The sequence below is a fragment of the Antedon mediterranea genome, chromosome 1, assembly GCF_964355755.1.
Source record: "Antedon mediterranea chromosome 1, ecAntMedi1.1, whole genome shotgun sequence".
NCBI classification, from domain to species: domain Eukaryota; kingdom Metazoa; phylum Echinodermata; class Crinoidea; order Comatulida; family Antedonidae; genus Antedon; species Antedon mediterranea.
Window position 1 is genome coordinate 14,354,944 of NC_092670.1, and position 19,032 is coordinate 14,373,975.

The window sequence follows — 19,032 nt, forward strand, 5'->3', positions numbered from 1 at the left end:
TAAGTGAACTGCTGAACTATGGTTAGTTACTAGTAGGTCTATGCAGGTCAATATTTTTTCACTAATAGTATACACTGAAATTATTAGTATACTATGAAATTATTAAGAAACCAAATGTAGGCTATGCATTACAATTGTTATATAGTCCAACAGTCAAGGGTCTAACCTAGCAATTGGTCTATATTTCTTTTAAAGCAATTGTTTTAAATATTTTGTGTATAGATTTTGATTGTAAAGGCAATCAGACAATACATTTTCAACATTGTGCAATTTGAATAAGTAGTAGGCCTCTAAACAAATAACTTTTTTTTAAATTATTATAAAAACTTAGTTCAGACTATTATCGAATTCAGCGTCTGTACAACAATTTCACTTAGTATAATTGGTCTAATGGAACGAAATAGGACGGGATTGAGATCAGATGGTTGAGAATCATTATAATAATATCCCAACTAACCAGATCCATGATTGTTTATAAAGTACGAAAAGCGCGCCAGGTTTGTCTGAATGTTTCAACTTTCAGGCACTGCGGCATTTGAGATATTGCCAAGATAATTTGCCATTTAGACATTATTTTTTAATTTAAATCTTTAAACAGAAAAACTAAATAAGTAACAATGGATATAAATAACTATACGTGAGTAGCCGAGCGGTTAATACAGTGGAACCGTAATCCATCACTGGAAATGATAGAGGCTCACTCGCTCCATGGTTCTGGTAGTAGAAGAAGTCTTCTCGGGAAAGGACTATAAACCAGTTCAGTGTACATAAAATGCCCATGTGCACTTTAAGAAACATAGTGCATCTTTCGAGACGGGTGTAGCTTACTAACTAACACAGCCAATGTCTTGGACAGACAAAATAACGCCTCTTGGCAGCACTGTCCTGACGAATGTAATTGCAAAGTCACAGGGTCCACAGCGCATTGAGACGAAATTGCTTTTGGTATGTGCTAGCATCTAAATTGACTCTCACGACAGCCAAAATATGCGGTCGCAACGTGTTCATTGGTCAACTCTACTGACAAATTTAAGAGTAACCAAACTGGCCACATTTTTCGGATAAGAAAATCAATTAGTTGTCTAACCAAAAACGTATATCTCATATAGGCCTACTGTAAAATTCATGGTAAACAGTACGTCGGAAAAACCAAAAACACTCTCCGTATGAGAATGACAACACAGATCAGCTATCAAAACGTTAAAGCTTGATCAACCTGTAGCCGAACATTTTAATTCAGCTAGTCACTCGATTGTAAATTTCAGAGTCATTGCAATAGAGCATGATGTCTAATGGAGCGACAAAACTTGCAAAGACAAAGAAAATCAACAGGAATTACTACTTAAAACCAAAAAGACTTAAAGAAAAAGGACTTCCATTTCAGTTGTTTTTAGTCGCGTGCAACGCGCATCTATGTCGGTCGGTTGGTAGGTCGGTAAACACTAACTTGTATATGACCATATCTTGATATCTGTTTAATCTAGCTAAGTCAATTTTTCACAGTATATTCCTTATTAGTCCATGGGATTTAGCTAAAAAATGACCCTTTTCTCACACAAATTGCAAGAAAAAGTTTTTTTGATGAAATGTGTTCTTTAGACCCTAATGAACACATTTATCAACGTTAGGACATTTTTCGACAACGGGAAGTAGCCTAATTTGCATAATTAAAAATGGCCGCCATTTTTAATAACGTGCTCTGTATCTTGGAAACCGCTAGTCACAGATACTTAATTATGGTGTCAAAATCGTTAGAATATATGTTTTTATATTCACTTTATTGAAAAAGTTTGTCCAAAAATGAATGGAAGTGCTATTTCTAACATTATTGACCTTTGACCTTGATTTATCATATCTCAGCAACCACTAATCGGAGATATACAAATTAGGGCTTAAATTGTTCAGAAACTACACATTTATATCCAGTCTAATGGCATGTTTTTGCAAAAAATGGCGGATTCTAACATTATTGACCTTTGACCTTGATTTATCATATCTTAGCAACCACTAATCTGAGAGACACACAATATGGCTCTAACTGTTCAGAAACTACATATTTATATTTAGTCTAATGGCATGTTTTTGCAAAAAAATGGCCGATTCTAACCTTATTGACATTTGAACTTTGCACTACATAAAATCGCATAACTTTGAAAATATTGTACATATGAAATTATTTTTAGTGTCAAATTGTTCAGAACATACATGTTTCTATAGAATGGATGATTCGGTGGGAACACGAACGCTAGTTGATCATACCCAGTACCGTTTTGATCGTACGATTAATCGGGAAACCACATCACGACAATATATGGCCAGGAATCGATGTGGTTATGTTTTCACGGTGCGCAATAAGAAATTACGCGGTCTACGCACGATTTCACGAAATCACGTTTGTAATCATATCTTCACAAGCATGAATCACAATAAAATAAAATTTGGTACTGATAAATTTCAGGGTATAAATCATCATATGGCAATACAATTACATGCGTAGCGCATGTAACGCATGCGTACGCGCGCATAACATTTTCCAAATTGTCAAAATTTATTTTCGATGAAATAAGAGTACGTTTCAGGCAATTTTAAGCGTTTAAAAAATTACTATTAGTGCCCAGATTTTTGCACGCGTACTGCGCGTTAAATGTTAATACGCACTCTTTTTGCCCGATTTCTGTTTTCTTGACTTCTATATATAAATTATGGTTAATTCTGACATAGGCGATCAGCACAATGCAAAAACTTCGGTACAAATCTCCGCCATGGATACCTACCTTATTTATCGCAGATGTACCGCGAAACGTAGATTTGATAACATTAGTTTTCACATCGACACTATTGTTAGGAAGATATTATAAAGAGTTTTTAACAATATTTATGATTTCAACAGTAGATTTTCAACTCAATTTCAATTCTTCGCGGTCAAAGTAATTTCCGGGTTCACCTTGCATCAACCTGGTTACAACTATTTTCTCTCTTTTATACACAAGGGAGCAGTTAAAATAATAGACTTGACCCTAAAGGTGACTGGAAACAGGCACTTTCCAGTAATCAATACAGTGTCCCTTTGGAAGAAGGAAGAAAAAAACGATAGTAGGACTGGATAGCCCTTTCAGTTTTTTGTTTATTTTAGGAACGGACCGCGCGTGTGTGAAGGTACAGTAGTTAAAAAATAAAAATTATACTGCAAATTAATAAAGATCAAATTAAATATACGCCATAAAGAATCGGAATATATTGTGGGAAATAGTATTATAAAATTACATAGGGAGATTTGATGATAAGACATTTTGTTTAAAATCGAGTGAAATCCCGATAGTTGATTGAGTAAGCTGGAAGGAATAACTGTAGGCTACCTGTGTCCCGTTATGACCGAGATATCTGCCCATGTTGCAAACTGTAATGTCTTCTTTCAAAAGATGTTTAAATTAAATAATGTATTAATGATTATTAGGATGGTATTTATTTGAATAAACGGCTCTCCAATAAAACATCACTTTGAATAATAATCATAATACTACTTGTAGTAGAATTCATCGCACTGTTATCTACAACTTACCAAGCATTTGTTATTCTATTTTACCACTTTTCATATCTATTAGAGGATTTCATTTGATTATAAATGTTACTATATTATTAAAACTAAAAAAATTAACATTTATCCCTCGAATAAGCACCTCCCTCAAATGAACTCCGCCTCCCCAAAGTGCCCTACCAAACAATAAACACTAAACTTTAAAATGTTATTTATCATCTAAAACACTGTGAAACAGAGTAGTTTAGTTTTACGAATGTCAAGCATTTTCAATAATGGTAACCGACAGAAAACGTACAAGGAGAACATTTTTATCATTCCGAGAACCATCGTCTACACTTCCTAGAGGGTGAGCGAGCGAAGAGAGCTCACCCTCTAGTCGAAATTACGTTATACGAGCACGTCAAAAGTGACAGGCTACGCACGTGTAAATTAAAAAAATATAAATGTTTTTAAAAATTTTCAACATTTTAAAACATGTTCAGCAATTTCGGTCGGTTAGTCGATCGGTTGGTAGGTTGGTCTGTCGGTTGGTCGGTCGGTCGGCCGGTCGGTTGGTCGGTAAGCACTAACTTTAGCACGCGCCTGCAGTCATCGATATGGCCTTGTTTTAGTTCCATTTCTAAATTGTTTATTCACTATTCACCAGCCTTTGTTTTTATTTCTTTTATTCCAGTCCAGTCATCGCTTGTCTGCTTAATACTCTTTACTTTGTCCAAGTACTCTCACTTGACTAAGGAAGGGCTAGTGTTGCTCGAAGCTCTGCTAATTTATGACTGTTTCACTTTATCGTTTTGATTTAGCATTTCTTATTTTATTTTGTATCTTCATTGAGATCCAAAGTATTGTCATTTTTTGAGTAATGTGCCTTTGGATTTATATATTAATATATATTTTTAAACTTTTCTGTTCCGTGTTCTGAATTAAAGCAAGTTACAATTGTGATTTTGATATTCAATAGAAATCAATCAATAGGTATAACGTCCATAAGGTATACTATAGAAATAAATGAATACACTGAACACAATGTTTCATTATGTTTTACCCCCTAGTGAATTTGAATTGGGAATATAAAAATCTAAAGGCTCACTACCCAATTACTATTATAAAATTGAAGTAATGTACACAGTCATTGCCTCATTTAAATTTAAGTCTACTGTATAAGTTGAAAATACTTAGTGGTACTGGTATTTTAGTTCTGGGTTTTTAATGGAACTAGCGTATCCTTCTGTTAGCCAAAAATGTTACAACTTACGTTAGCAAGACTGTTCATTACCTTTTTTGGGCTTTTTACTCTTGGCAATGCTCAAAGTAAGTATTTGTTTAATTCTTAATTTAAATCATATATTTTCATCCTATATAATCTCTAAGCTTGCCTAACGCAATTGGGAAATATATTTAAATTCGTTGCATACTTCCTTATCGACAGTACATGCCTTACAAAATAAATGAATATTGCTATTTGAATATGATACCTTTTTTTACCTCGCACTAACCGATCTACCCCTTTTCCAGAGATTTAATTACAATTAAGACGTATGTCTCAATATGTCTTTACTAATAGCTATTAAATGGCCCGCTCTCACTGTGTACGTCTAAATATGTAAACTAAAATACACAGTTATAGATTTTATATCCATTCAATTTAACAGAATTTACTTCATGTATTCTTTTTTCAACACTAACTCTGTTTTATTTAGGCTTTTGCGTTTTCGTTCGCAATTACCGCTGGGCGTCTGCTCGCATTTGGAATCCGAACAACCATTTCTTACTCTCTCTCACCCCGACAGATGTTTTTCTTCTCTAAATTCAATCCCCCGAGTTTAACTTAGTCACTTTTAATCATCGTCATCTAAGAAGAAATTTTACTTTCCAGAATTTCTTTTAGCAGTCTAAAATGGTTTCATTAGTAGACAAAAACATATTTCTAAGACAAAACAATATTCTAAAATATTTTATTTTTTAAGGAAACAGACCAACGTAAAATAAATTCTGATTCACTCGAGCTTGAATAAGACTGGTACTTTTCTGTTTATTTCATTATCCGTTCTTCTTGATCATAAAGTATAATTATGATGTGGATTACTTTAATCGAGTCTGATTGATGATATTAGCTTTGACAACCTTAGAGTTTGACAAAAATTAACTACAATGAGCTTATGTAGCGAAATCTGGGTATCTTAAAAATAGAGTTTAGCGGAATATCAAATCAATTAAAACTTGCTGAGAGATCAGTTTTTTTCTTTTAACTACAATTGCGCCTGACCTGGAAAATAATTAAAGGAACAATACGATAATTCAGATAGAGACCAGTTGTTTTTTTTCTTGCACCTAGAAGAACTTATTTAAAGTGCTTGCATTGCTTTTCTTCTTTTCTGTCTAAGTAACCATAATTATTGTTTGCTTTATCTGGAGTTTCAGACTTAAAGTTATTATGGCTTATTGAAATCTTCACGCACAATCAAATGCAATATTATTTAATATTTATCATTACAAATTTATATAAAATATGAAGTAAACTAAACTGACACTAAACTTTATTTTGTAAATAAAAACAGACTTGCTTTACCATTATTAATATTTGTCGCATAGGATTGGCTTTAGACAGAACAAAATTAATTTAGTTGCGCAATTATGTGTCATTAAGCTTGAAATTAAATAAAATAGGTAAATGTTAACACTTATTTGTGAGCAGCAATTTACGACTTCACGGACCATTATTAAGCTAGAATCTCCAGATTCCCTGAAGTGACAGAGCATGGAGGTATTATACTTCCATGTGACAGAAGTCACAAAAAAAAAAAAAATTCACGTGCACTTTGTAATAAGTCTACCTAGTGACGTATTTGGACTTTCCGATAATAATTTATTAAAATGATTTTATAAAAGTGTGGCAAATTATTTCAAAATGTAATATAATATTTGTGTTACTTTCATAAAATGCCATAGGCCTATATTAAATTATAAAATGATGTGTTTTCACTAAATTCCACACGTACCAGTCACCTTTCTAGTAATGCGTGTGTAACAATCATTATGGTCAAGTGCTACAGGCTCACAAAACCTCTGGTATTTTTATCTTTGAGAAAAATATGAATTATCGGCACAACATTGTTGATGTTCAAATAAGATTGAAAAAGCAGAGTTTCACTTCAAGCAATATTGATTGAAGCTGTTTTTTTCTTTTATAGAGTAAGGAGTTTGTGAATAATACAAACATATTTTACTCTACTTTAGCCTACGTGTCGATCGGTGTACACAAACATTCACAATCACTGTATTATGTTTGGCCTAAATTGCGAGTATTGTCAATAGTGAAATCGGATCGTTTGTATTCATAATTGTTTAAACAGTAACACAAATAAATGTTTATAAATTATATATAGGCCTATATAAGACTATCAGTAATATACACTTTATTTCGCAATTTTTATGCATACATTATATATATATATATATACAGGAAGTATAAAAAATATAAATACATTTCTAAAAATGTAATACCAGAATACAGTACCTATATCTTATCTAACTTTGAATTGCTTTTGGATTGGGGCACAAGATGGTTACGATTGAGTGATAATGATAATTAAATATAGGCCTATATGTACGTAAGGGTAAACTTCAGAAAATGGTGCGTAACAGCTAAAATCCTAATTACTTGGTGGTGTATAACATTGGTAGGCCTACATACTTTCGATACTGATTTTTACTAACTAATAAAACCCTGTTTACTAATTAGGTTTACTTATATAATTAGTTATTGAAATAGAAATTAGGTAAACAATTTTCCTCGAATAGGTGGGTTATCCAAACGTGATACACGCTGTCTAATGACTGTAGATGTTGAAAATGACCGCATACAATAATACTTCCCATTTTCATCTCCGTTTACAATAAAAGTGTTTAAAATTGCTGAAACCTGGTTAAATAGCTCGATTATAACACCATAAAGTTGAATACTTTTTTAATAGCTAGCATATACGTACGTTTATTCATGTAGGCCTATAGCTTAACGACGACGAATTAACAAGTTTAATCTCCCTTCAAAGGGTCAATTCCTTCAGCATACCTCCGCAATAAAACCAGTTACTGTACTCGCATTGCAGTATTCATGAACCCATTTAGTATAGGCACTTAGAGGATCACTTTAGTCATATGTATCTATGGTCTTAGTAATGTGTTTTTATTTACGGTAATTTTAATGTTTCCTCTCTTTCAGTCACGTTTGATAATTGTCCAGGAGATGAGACAATAAATAACACTGGTGCATTTCCCTATGCATACACCATCCCAGTGATTACAGCAACCGTGAATTCAAGCGGGATAGCTGCAGACGTTAAGGTGACATCAACACCATCGTATTTTCCAGGGATTGACATAAATTTTGGAGTAGGATACGTTCTTAATCTTGAATACACAGCATCAGCCAATAATGAAACAGATGTGTGTGAGTTTTCTGTCACATTTTTAGGTAAGTATAAGCCTTAAAACAATATTATTTTTCCATTATGTATTAGTAGTATTCGCGCTCATCATCTTACAGTATTCTATTGGTTTTTTTTTTGTGTGTGAGTTTTCTGTCACATTTTTAGGTAAGTATAAGCCTTAAAACAATATTATTTTTCCATTATGTATTAGTAGTATTCGCGCTCATCATCTTACAGTATTCTATTGTTTTTTTTTTGTCTTTTTCACTTTTATTTCATTTTTCTATACACATTATTAAAATATATACAGGCTCTCTATATAAACATCACAGGCAAAGACTATTCTCTGTATTCTAAGTATTATTGTAGGCCTGTGCATGGGTATGACACTTTTTAATGTTGTTTGATTCACTTTGTGGGTATTTCTACCACTGACGTACAACATAACACTATTTTTTGAAAAAGAAAAATTTTAAACGCATTGTAATTTGTATTTGGCTTTGAAAATCAACTGTTATTTCAAATATCCCTCATACTTCATATTTTTTTTAAAGTTTTTGTCAAGGAGTACAATTTCTTTGAAAATCACGCCTTTATGCGTTTTGGGGATATAGGCTACCTTGTAATTTCCTATTCTTTTACATGAAAAAGTGGGGTATATTTAAATAATCCTAAAATGTCTTCACTAAAAAAAAATTACAATGTTTTTTATGTAATGTTTTCAGATTTTTCAATTTCTGGTATTTTTTTTATCGCGTATACAATTGCGCAATTTTGAGTAAATATACACTTCGCCCGTTAGGTAGTCTGGGCTCCAGACGGAGTTTTTTCTTAATATTAGTAAAAATATAAATATTTTTGCACATATGGCGTTTCATACGTGTATTACTTGAGTTTGGATACTCAAAAAAACGCGGTCGAAATAAAAACAAATAAATTAAAAAAAAAACAATACAGACTTGGGGCAAGTCTACCCGTTATATTAGACAGGTTCCATTTCTCAAAAAACGGCCTGAAAACGAATCAAGAAGCATTTTTGGGTAGAAGCTGGGATCCACTTGATTTAGGATATTTCGACCTCGCGCTGATTACGAATATGGCGGATCCCAAGTGAAATTCGGCCATCTAAGCCCTTAATTTGCATAATTAAAAATGGCGGCCATTTTTTATAATTACCCTATATCTCGAGAACCACTAGTCACAGATAATTAATTTTGGTGTCAAAATGTTTTAAATATATGTTTTTATATTCACTTTAATGACACATTTTCTCAAAAAATGGATGCAAGTCTTATTTCTGACATTTTGACCTTTGACCTTGATTTATCGTATCTCAGTAACCAATAATCGGAGAGACACGAAATAGGGCTCAAATTGTTCAGAAACTATACATTCATATTTATTATAATGAAATGTTTTTACACGTGTGACGTGTGTGTGTTCTGTTATGACACAATCCGTATTCCGAGTACTATAAAGTCAGCAAAATTAAACAATAAACATTACACAAAAATGCATTTTTTATTCTCGTGGGTCTAATCTTCCCATCTCATGTGTTCATATACGCGCATTTTTAAAGTTCCTTTGAGTACATGCATATTGTTTGATAATAAAATAGCAGAATTTAAAAAATACAGTACACAAATTATACACATTCTTTATTCTTGTGGGTCTAAGCTTTCTTTGGGCTATGTCCAATGAATTACTACAGTACTTAGTTTAATGACGCCGGCCGGCGTGCGATTTTTTTTTTCGTACATAAGTTGGGGACCCCATCATGAAACGTCACAAAATAAACATGAATAATTCATCAGTTAAATTTGTTGTTCCGTGTGCACCCAAGCGTATAGCAACAAGAAGTGATTACACCAAAGAACTTATAACACAAGAATCTCCTGTTCGTCCGAAGCGCGTAACAATTTCGAAAGGCATTGTGGGATAGAATAGAGCTATGGGTGGCGCCATTGTGAGCCATGGAGTAGGGCGCCCGCATCAAATTAGAAAGTCAAAATCATAGAGGGGATCTGCTAATGCTCTAGGGGGGATAGAGTAATTGACTGAGGAGTAGGGCGCCCGCATCAAATTAGAAAGTCAAAATCATAGAGGGGATCTGCTAATACTCTAGGGGGTAGAGTAATTGACTTCCTAGTTTGGAGGGGGCGCTGCTCCATGCTGTGAAATGGCGTCGCCCAGTTTGACCTTTTAACCCTGTACTTCCGATACTGTGTTTTGAATGCAAATTGAACAGGAGATTCTTGTGTTATAAGTTCTTTGATTACACGCACAACTAAACTGCGATACGATTCTTTCTACAGTTAGGCCTAGGATTCTAGGTCAATTCACGTGATTGCCTTCGCGCACTCTTCTTAATCTTCACACACACACACCAAATGCAAAATGTGTCGAGGCTAATCGACAGCTAGCCAAGATATTAAACTAAGTACTGTAGTTAATTGGACATAGCCCAAAGAAAGCTTAGACCCACAAGACTAAAAAATGTATATAATTTGTGTACTGTAATTTTTTATCAAACAATATACATGTACTCAAAGGAACTTTAAAAATGCGCGTATATGAACACATGAGATGGGAAGATTAGACTCACGAGAATAAAAAATGTATTTTTGTGTAATGTTTATTGTTTAATTTTGCTGACTTATTACTCGGACTGTGTCATACCTAACACACACACGTCACACACACCACACAGCTACTACTAGAATAGAAATGGGTTTAGAGACTAATAATTAGGCCTAATAGTATTAATAGAAACTATAATTTTAACACGTAATTCTTTAGTAATAAATTATATTAAAAACACCATAAACCAAAGGCTGATTATTTCGACAATCCACACAAAACGACGCTATTCTTCTATGAAATCGCACGCCACAACCACAGCGGAGATAGGCCTAGAATCGTATCGCAGTTGTATTGTGTAATCACTTCTTGTTGCTATACGCTTGGGTGCACACAGAAGAAGAAAATTTAACTGATGAATTATTCATGTGTATTTTGTGACGTTTCATGAAGGGGTCCCCAACTTATGTACGAAAAAAAAAATTGCGGCCGGCGTAGGATACATTACAACAACGCGTTTACCGGCGACTAAAACGCGTCAATCGTACGTATTGTAAACTAATAACCCCTAAGTTACTGAAAAAGTGGAATGTATTAAAAAACTCTATTCTGACGTGACCCATACATTTTTTACCTCCGCCTCCGCCAAGAAGGTATATGTAATCGATCGCGTGTGTTTGTTTGTTTGATACTAAGTATAGTATTTACTTTGTTACTTGGCAAAAAAATGGCAAAAAAGAATGTTGCCAAGCATAGTATTTACTTTGTTACTTGGCAAAAAGAATTTTGCCAAGTATAGTATTCACTTTGTTTGTATGTATGTTTGTATGTTTGTTTGTTTGTTAGCACGATAGCGCCTACAGTTTTCAAGTTATCGTTCTGAATTTTTGGGTGTAGATAGGTATATATTGTCAGACCATGCCTATTGAAAATCAACAAAATTGGTTTATTAATAACTTCACAAATAACAAAAATGATATTATTTTCAGACCGGCTAGTGTTAAAAGATAGGAGACAATTTTCAAAAGCCGGCGAGCAGTCTTAAAGTAACAAGTGTACTGAAATTGCATTTTCTCGAGAACTACTTGTCCAAAAAAACATCATTTTTGTACAAGAGGCAAGAGTTATAAATTGTGATTTTTAATTTTAAAACAAAAATTGATTCAGTGTACCAGCTTTTTTATACGAGTAGTTTAAAAAAAACCTATTTCTTTTCAAATTCACCCGTTTGTTTTTGGCGTTGCTGTTCTATTGTTATTCAAATTAAACTATTGTAAGTTGATAAGTAGTTTTGTTAGCACCAGCGTGTGTCCTTCCTTATTTCATCAGGTATATACTTACAGAACATGCCTATTGATTTTCAGGTAAATTGATATATTACTACATGGGTTAAGGCAGAGGCGCCGCAAATCGGTACAGCTTCAAGACACTCCTCGACCATTATTCTGGTCAAACTTGATTTTAGAAAGGTCATTGTTGCAATGCCGGAATTGTTTGCATTAAAAATTATTTAAACAAATTATTAACCTTATCAGTATTTTAACCATGTAAAGATAATACCTAAAGCAAAAATTGTATCTTTCAACATGCTCCCAGTCAGTGGATATATTTTGCCAAGTACTTCACTCAGTTTCTGAGTGCTTTCATTTGTGTGTTTGTTTGTTTGTTTGTTAGCACGATAGCGCCTACAGTTTTCAAGTTATCGTTCTGAATTTTTGGGTGTAGATAGGTATATACTTTCAGACCATGCCTATTGAAAATCAACAAAATTGGTGTATTAATAACTTCACAAATAATAAAAATGATATTATTTTCAGACCGGCTAGTGTTAAAAGATAGGAGACAATTTTTAAAAGCCGGCGAGCAGTCTTAAAGTAAGAAGTGTACTGAAATTGCATTTTCTCGAGAACTACTAGTCCAAAAAAACATAATTTTTGTACAAGAGGCAAGAGTTGTAAATTGTGATTTGTAATTTTCAAAACATAATTTGATTTAATGTACAGGTTTTTTGATACGTGTAGATTTAAAAAACCTATTTCTTTTCAAATTCACCCGTTTGCTTTTCGCGTTGCTGTTCTATTGTTATTCAAATTAATCTATTGTTAGTTTTTTTAGTACCAGTGTGTGTCCTTCCTTATTTCATTCTGTACATAGGTATATACTTACAGAACATGCCTATTGATTTTCAGGGAAATTGATATATTGGTCATGTCACAAAAGCTTATCTTCCGTACGATAAATTAAATAGCACGCATTCTGTCTTCTTTTAACATGGACATATTCTTTGATATGGACCAAAATATTAGTTGACTGGTCAAGCGGTTAAGCTTACTCGATGGGTTCAGGCAGAGGCCCCGCAAATGGCACAGCTACAAGACACTCCTCGACTCCTCGTCAATCTTGATTTTAGAAAGGTCATTGTTGCAATGACGGAGTTTGTTTGCATTAAACATTATTTAAACAAATTATATAAACCCCAGCAGGATTTGAACCATGTAAAGCTAAAACCTAAAGCAAAAAAATGTATCATTTAACATGATCCCTATCAGTGGATACATTTTGCCAAGTACTTCACTCAGTTTCTGAGTGCTTTCATTTGTTTGTTAGCAGGATTACTCAAAAAGTAATTACAAGATCTTTCCCAAAATGAAAATACAGATTGATATGTGGTCAAGGACCACTCCATTAAATTTTTAAGGCAATCCGGACCACGGTCCCATGCTTTTTAGTTTAGAAATTTGTTTTTGGACAATTTTGCCGTATTTTCCAGGTTTTTTTTATGTAATCGCTTTCAATTAAACATACTATAAACATAACATAAGCTGAGAAAGTCTGAGTGGAGCTGCACTTTAATACATTAAGTGGAGGAAGAAGATGAGAGGAAAGTTAACAAAAACATTACTAAACCAATCTAACATTTGAGACGAAACAAAGTAATAAAAAGGAAAATGGAGAGTATAGAGATAATGTAGCCTTGAAATACTAACAATTAACATTGTAAATATTTGTCAACATTTGTAAGACAAGATGCCAGGCTCTAATCATTATTTAATTCAAGTCATGAAAGGTCAAAAATCGGAATTGCAAATCATTCACCAATAATTTTGTGATTTCATAATACAACTAACTACCTAGCTGGACACAGTTTAACAGTCTAATTTTTGCATTGGACATTCAAATTCATTTTTGTTGCGATTTCCATCTATCACAAGACAATAGCACAAGTAAAATTTAGAAATGTTATATATACGGAGCTCTTGTTTCAGAATTTTATTATAACAGAATGATCTGATGTTCTTATTTTAAGATACCGGTGATCCCTACTACCCTGATTGTCCAACTAAACCATTGGTGTTTAATACAAATGACTCTGACATGGCTGAGGCAACGTGGAATGAAACAACGCCAAATGATGCATCCGCTGGTATGATATCCGAGTCAATGCTGACTAAACCAGCTGAGACATCACCGGCTAACTTCCCCATAGGAGAGACTAATCTTACATACACTGCAACTGATGGCAGTGGTAACACTGGAACTTGTATTATAACTATTAGAGTAATTGGTAAGTAAATCGTTCGGGTAGTATCTAAAGGGTAGCTTCGGGTATAGTGTATATATTTATTAAAAAATGAAATTATTTGCCAACAACATTTTAATAACACTAGTTAGAATGAGCATCGTGAAATAAGCCCCTTTCTTAAGGTGGTGCTTCAGAACTTTTGCAAAAGATACAGCATGAAATTGGTGCTTTCAAAAGAACATTCCTAACATGAATAATAGGTATCAGGTGGCCTGAGAAAATAAAAATAAGATGAGAATTTTTTGGGAAACATTTGAATATGCTACTAGTTGCAGAGAACAACTCTGAATTTCTCAAATCTTTTTCAGTATGGCTGGTACAACCTCAAAAATGTAATATTTAAAAGAAAAAAGTAAAAGTATTTAAAACTTAGAGTCAAAGGTCAAAACATTCTTCTGACTGGGTTCATGTTCTATCGAACATAGTATCTCTAGTTCTTTCTTCATATCTGAAAAGTCTTAAATATGCTACTCCGATTTCCTCCAAACTCGGTCAGTATTCAACACCCCATTTATGTGCTACAAAAGATATAAATTTAATATCATTTTTTTTATACATTCTATCCGTTTAGATATTGGAGACCCTATTGTGACAGAGTATCCTAATGACACAATAATAGATACAGATTCTGGACAGCCAACAGCTTTATACAACTGGACAGCTCCAGTTGCTACAGATAATTCTGGTACAGCTGTCATTGTCTTTTACGAAATCAATGGAATGACCTGTAGCAGTCCATCTTACGAATTTCCAATAGGATCCAGCGTAGTAACAGTAAATGTGTCCGACCAATCTGGAAACAGCGTCTCGGGGATGTTTAACGTCACTGTTGAAGGTAATTAAAAAAATTCTATGAACATCTACGTACATACTTTAGGAAAAAAGTTTTGTTCACAATAATTATACTCTATATAGACGTGTGTCTAGCATTGAAGATGTATAGAAGGCACAATACTCTATACTGTACTATAGTTATGTTGGAATCAGTTTACTCAATCAAACATTTAAAATCACAGTGTTGAAATGAATATTAATAAATGCTATTTCGTCTTTGAAAAAACAATGAATTATGTCAAAATAAATAATGACTTTTAGCCTACTGAGCATGTCATTTATTATTATCTATTGGCACAGATGATGTGTCGACTGTGCAGCTAGTGCCTGTGCCAAAAGACAACATGATAAATGTTAATAGTCGACCTTCCTTCCAGATAGAAAACAAGTCATCATTCGCACTGTTGATAATGCCCCAATTCTCAGAGCACTGAATCTCAAATACTACAATATTTGCCCGGTATCATAAGAATATTATTTGTTAATACAGTATCTCATTTGTATAAATCTGGTGCATGTATGATGAAAGGTTATGTCACTTTTTTCTTTTTTTCAAATTCAGATGTTACATGCACGGTTGACTGTGCCAGTAGCCAATCCCCTGGGCCAGCCGGCTAGCCTATAGTTATATATCACTTTCTCTGAAATTATAATCAATATACAGTATAATTGATAACATTTAACACAACCATACTTACTGCTTAGTGTACCAATATTCTTTATTTAGGTAAGTAAGAGAGATAAGGTATTTTAGGGTAAATTCCACCAGCAAAATTATGGTACTGTATGATACCTATTGTATCTCAACACAATAGTGAATCTCAACAATAACAAGGAAAAAGGTGAATGTGAAATTTAATCAATGTTGCGTGTCAGATTGTGTTACCTAAATAAAGTTTTTAGTATCAACAACTAGTGTAGGCCACTATGTAATTTCGTGTCATTTTTTTGTTAAAAGCAAAATTCCAGCTGATTTAGTGTCTTTAGGATGTAAAGTAATGAAAAAAATATGTTGCCATTTTTTTAAAAAAGCTTAAGGGTGTCAAATCCAAGATGGCCGCCAATACGTAAAATATCCAATAAATGTACCATATTGGACAAAGTAACACCCATTATGAATAATATTTTAAGTTCATATGGGTTCTCTGGTATATAAGAATTATTATAAACCTATATTCATTAGTATTCTGACATTTTGAATTTCAAAATGGCCGCCATTTTAAAAAAATGGATTAAATTTCTTATTAAAACATGTGCAAGTTATGACGTTGATTGAAATCACATAAAATGATAGGCCTATGACAACAACATTGGTGATTAACACAAAATGGCGGCCATTTTGAATTTTAAAATGGCCGCCATTTTTTTAAATGGGTTAAATTTCTTATTAAAACTTGTATAAGTTAAATAAAATTAGATTGAAATATACAAAATGATATGTTTATGACAACAACATGGTGATTAACACAAAATGTTGACCATCATTAGGTCTACAGTACTGACAGTACACTTCTTCATATTAAAAGATCTCATAAACTTCTTCAGTTAAATGACAACTAACTCTGCCAAAGTCCTTCAATGAAATGATTCTAATCTTGAATGCGATACAGTAAGTTGACCTTCCTTCATTCTCTACTACTGTATCCATCAAACTTCCACAGACTGATCTGCGTTCCCAACAACCTTGTTCAGAAACAAATTGGCAAAATAACTGAAATACCTCATTCCACCGGCAAATAATCTCTATAGGAGTCTTCTTTTACTTTGATAAGTTTGTCACCTGTATTCACCGTCATATATATTTTTTGCCAATATTCGTCTTTTTCTTAGGATCCCATATTATATAGACAGTTTGCCTTCTACAAGACTTTTACCAATGCCTCAAACATTTTCTGTCCAATTTCATCATGCCATGGCCAACAAACACCTTTGTGCGAATTGCAGAATTCTTCATTAATCGGGATATCATCTCTCTTTAAATGTTAACTAAATTTGCCAGCTCTGATGAAATCATTAATTTGTGTTATTCCAATGATACCACGCTCAATGACCCTGATCAATTGATGTAAATCCAGCAAGTCCCACACATACATGTCCTCTCATATACATACCATACTGTATATAGGGATATAGTTTAACCACATCATTTAGATTTCGTCGACTCTCTGTATTCAAGTTAATATCTTTATGATCAGCCTCTTTCAAACAAAATGATACTTAACTTAGAATATTTTGGATTGTTTGTACTACCTTTTTTAATGTTTTTTATATTTTTATATTTCATGTTATTTTTCTGAGTGAAACGCTTTTGTTAAACTTCAATCTTTCGACTGCAATAAAGTTCTATTCGTTTTCGTATTCGTATAAACTCCAATATCTGTAATTTGTTTCAGTAATCTGTTGAAATTGATAAAGCGGAAGTAACCGATTGAAATATTTGATGTGTACTTTCCATGGGTGCAGATATCGTTTTCTTGTGTCTCGGACATATAGGCCTATAGGGATATAGTTTAACCATATCATTTAGATTTCGTCGACTCTAGCAGCCTCTTTTAAACAAAATGATACTTCACTTAGAATCTCTTTCTCTGTCTGCATTTGTAGAAGCAAGTTGTAGAGAGAAAGCGGAATTAGTGTGCTTTTGTCCTTTAGAGATGTTTTCCATTTAAGATATTTGTGTCACTGGTTGTATAGGTAATACAAGTTCACAAAAGCACTTGCCTCAACACTATTTTCACAATGCTACATTTCCAAAAGCCATATAGTTCACCGGGTCGACATAATAATTGCTTTTTGATGTTATCTCTGTCCACCTCCACTCATCTCGGGCAAGAGTCATCACCAGGCATTCTTGTCTTTCCCTAGTACATGAGTTTTTATACCACAGCCATGTGCACTCATCAAACCAGTGTATAATGCTGGTCTGTCTGTAGGGGGTACATATCTAATGAAATTGATTGAGATTGTAGAAGATGAGAAGTAGGAGTTCATTCATTTACAAGGTTATTTAGGCAGAGCTGTATCTGTATTTCCTTCAAGCTTCTGCCAAAAGTTGACAGGTTGAAAACTTACCAACCATACTGGTGACTATGGCCCTGAAGGAACAGACATTGAATTACATAGCAATAACGCATTTATTATTTAACATATTTATACAGGATTTCACAATAAGGTATAAATGCACTTGTTTTATATTGTGGTCCTGTCTCCTGTCAAGTTTCAGTTTCATGAAAAGAAATGAGATCTGTAATTTAGAATCTATATATAAATTATGGTTAATTCTGACATAGGCGAGCACAATGGAGAAACTTTGGAACAAATTTCTGCCTTGGATACCTACCTGAACTATCTCAAGTGTACCGCAAAATGTAAAACAGTTTTCACTATTACGATATTGTTCCATATTTCTATCTTAGGAATATATTATAAAGAGTTTTAAAACAAAATTTCTGATTCATCGGTAGATTTTCAACTCAATTTCAATTGTACGCGGTCAAAGTAATTTCCGGGTTCACGATGAGTTCACAGGTTCACCTTGCAACTACCTGGTTTCAGTTAAGTTGGTCGTTAGTAGCTATAGCTATTTTAATTTTTTGTTTATTTTCGAATCGGACCGCGCGTGTGAAGGTACAGTAGTTAAAAAATAAAGTCCCGATAGCCGAGTTTTATTGAGTAAGCTGGCAGGAATAACTGTAGGCTATCTGTGTGCCATTAGGGCCCATATTGCAAGCCGTCTAAAACATCTTCCTTCTTGGGCCGAAACGGCCTACGCTGTCGCGGAAGTTAGTTTCAAAAGATCTTTAAATTAAATAATGTATTATGATGGTATTTATTTGAATAAACGCCTCCCTAATAAAACATCACTTTGAATAATAATCGCCTACACCCCCCCCCCCTCCGCCTACCCAATTATCTAATAAACGCCCATCCACATTAATTATACACACAATATTGTTTATACTATTTATAATAGAATTCATTACACTGTTAACTATAATTTACCAAGCATTTGTTATAATTTTTTACCACTTTTCATATCTATTAGAGGATTTTATTTGATTATAAATGTT

General features: G+C 33.4%; 1 protein-coding gene across 1 annotated transcript in view; it reads left to right on the plus strand.

Moving 5' to 3' along the window:
• Positions 1-4,776: 4,776 nt before the first annotated feature.
• LOC140041866 (hyalin-like) overlaps positions 4,777-19,032 on the plus strand; it is a 36,305-nt gene continuing 22,049 nt past the window's right edge. The window contains exons 1-4 of the mRNA XM_072087662.1: positions 4,777-4,846; positions 7,758-8,009; positions 13,853-14,110; positions 14,700-14,963. Of these exons, the coding sequence (XP_071943763.1) occupies positions 4,777-4,846; positions 7,758-8,009; positions 13,853-14,110; positions 14,700-14,963 (844 nt within the window). The remainder of the gene's footprint in view (positions 4,847-7,757; positions 8,010-13,852; positions 14,111-14,699; positions 14,964-19,032) is intronic.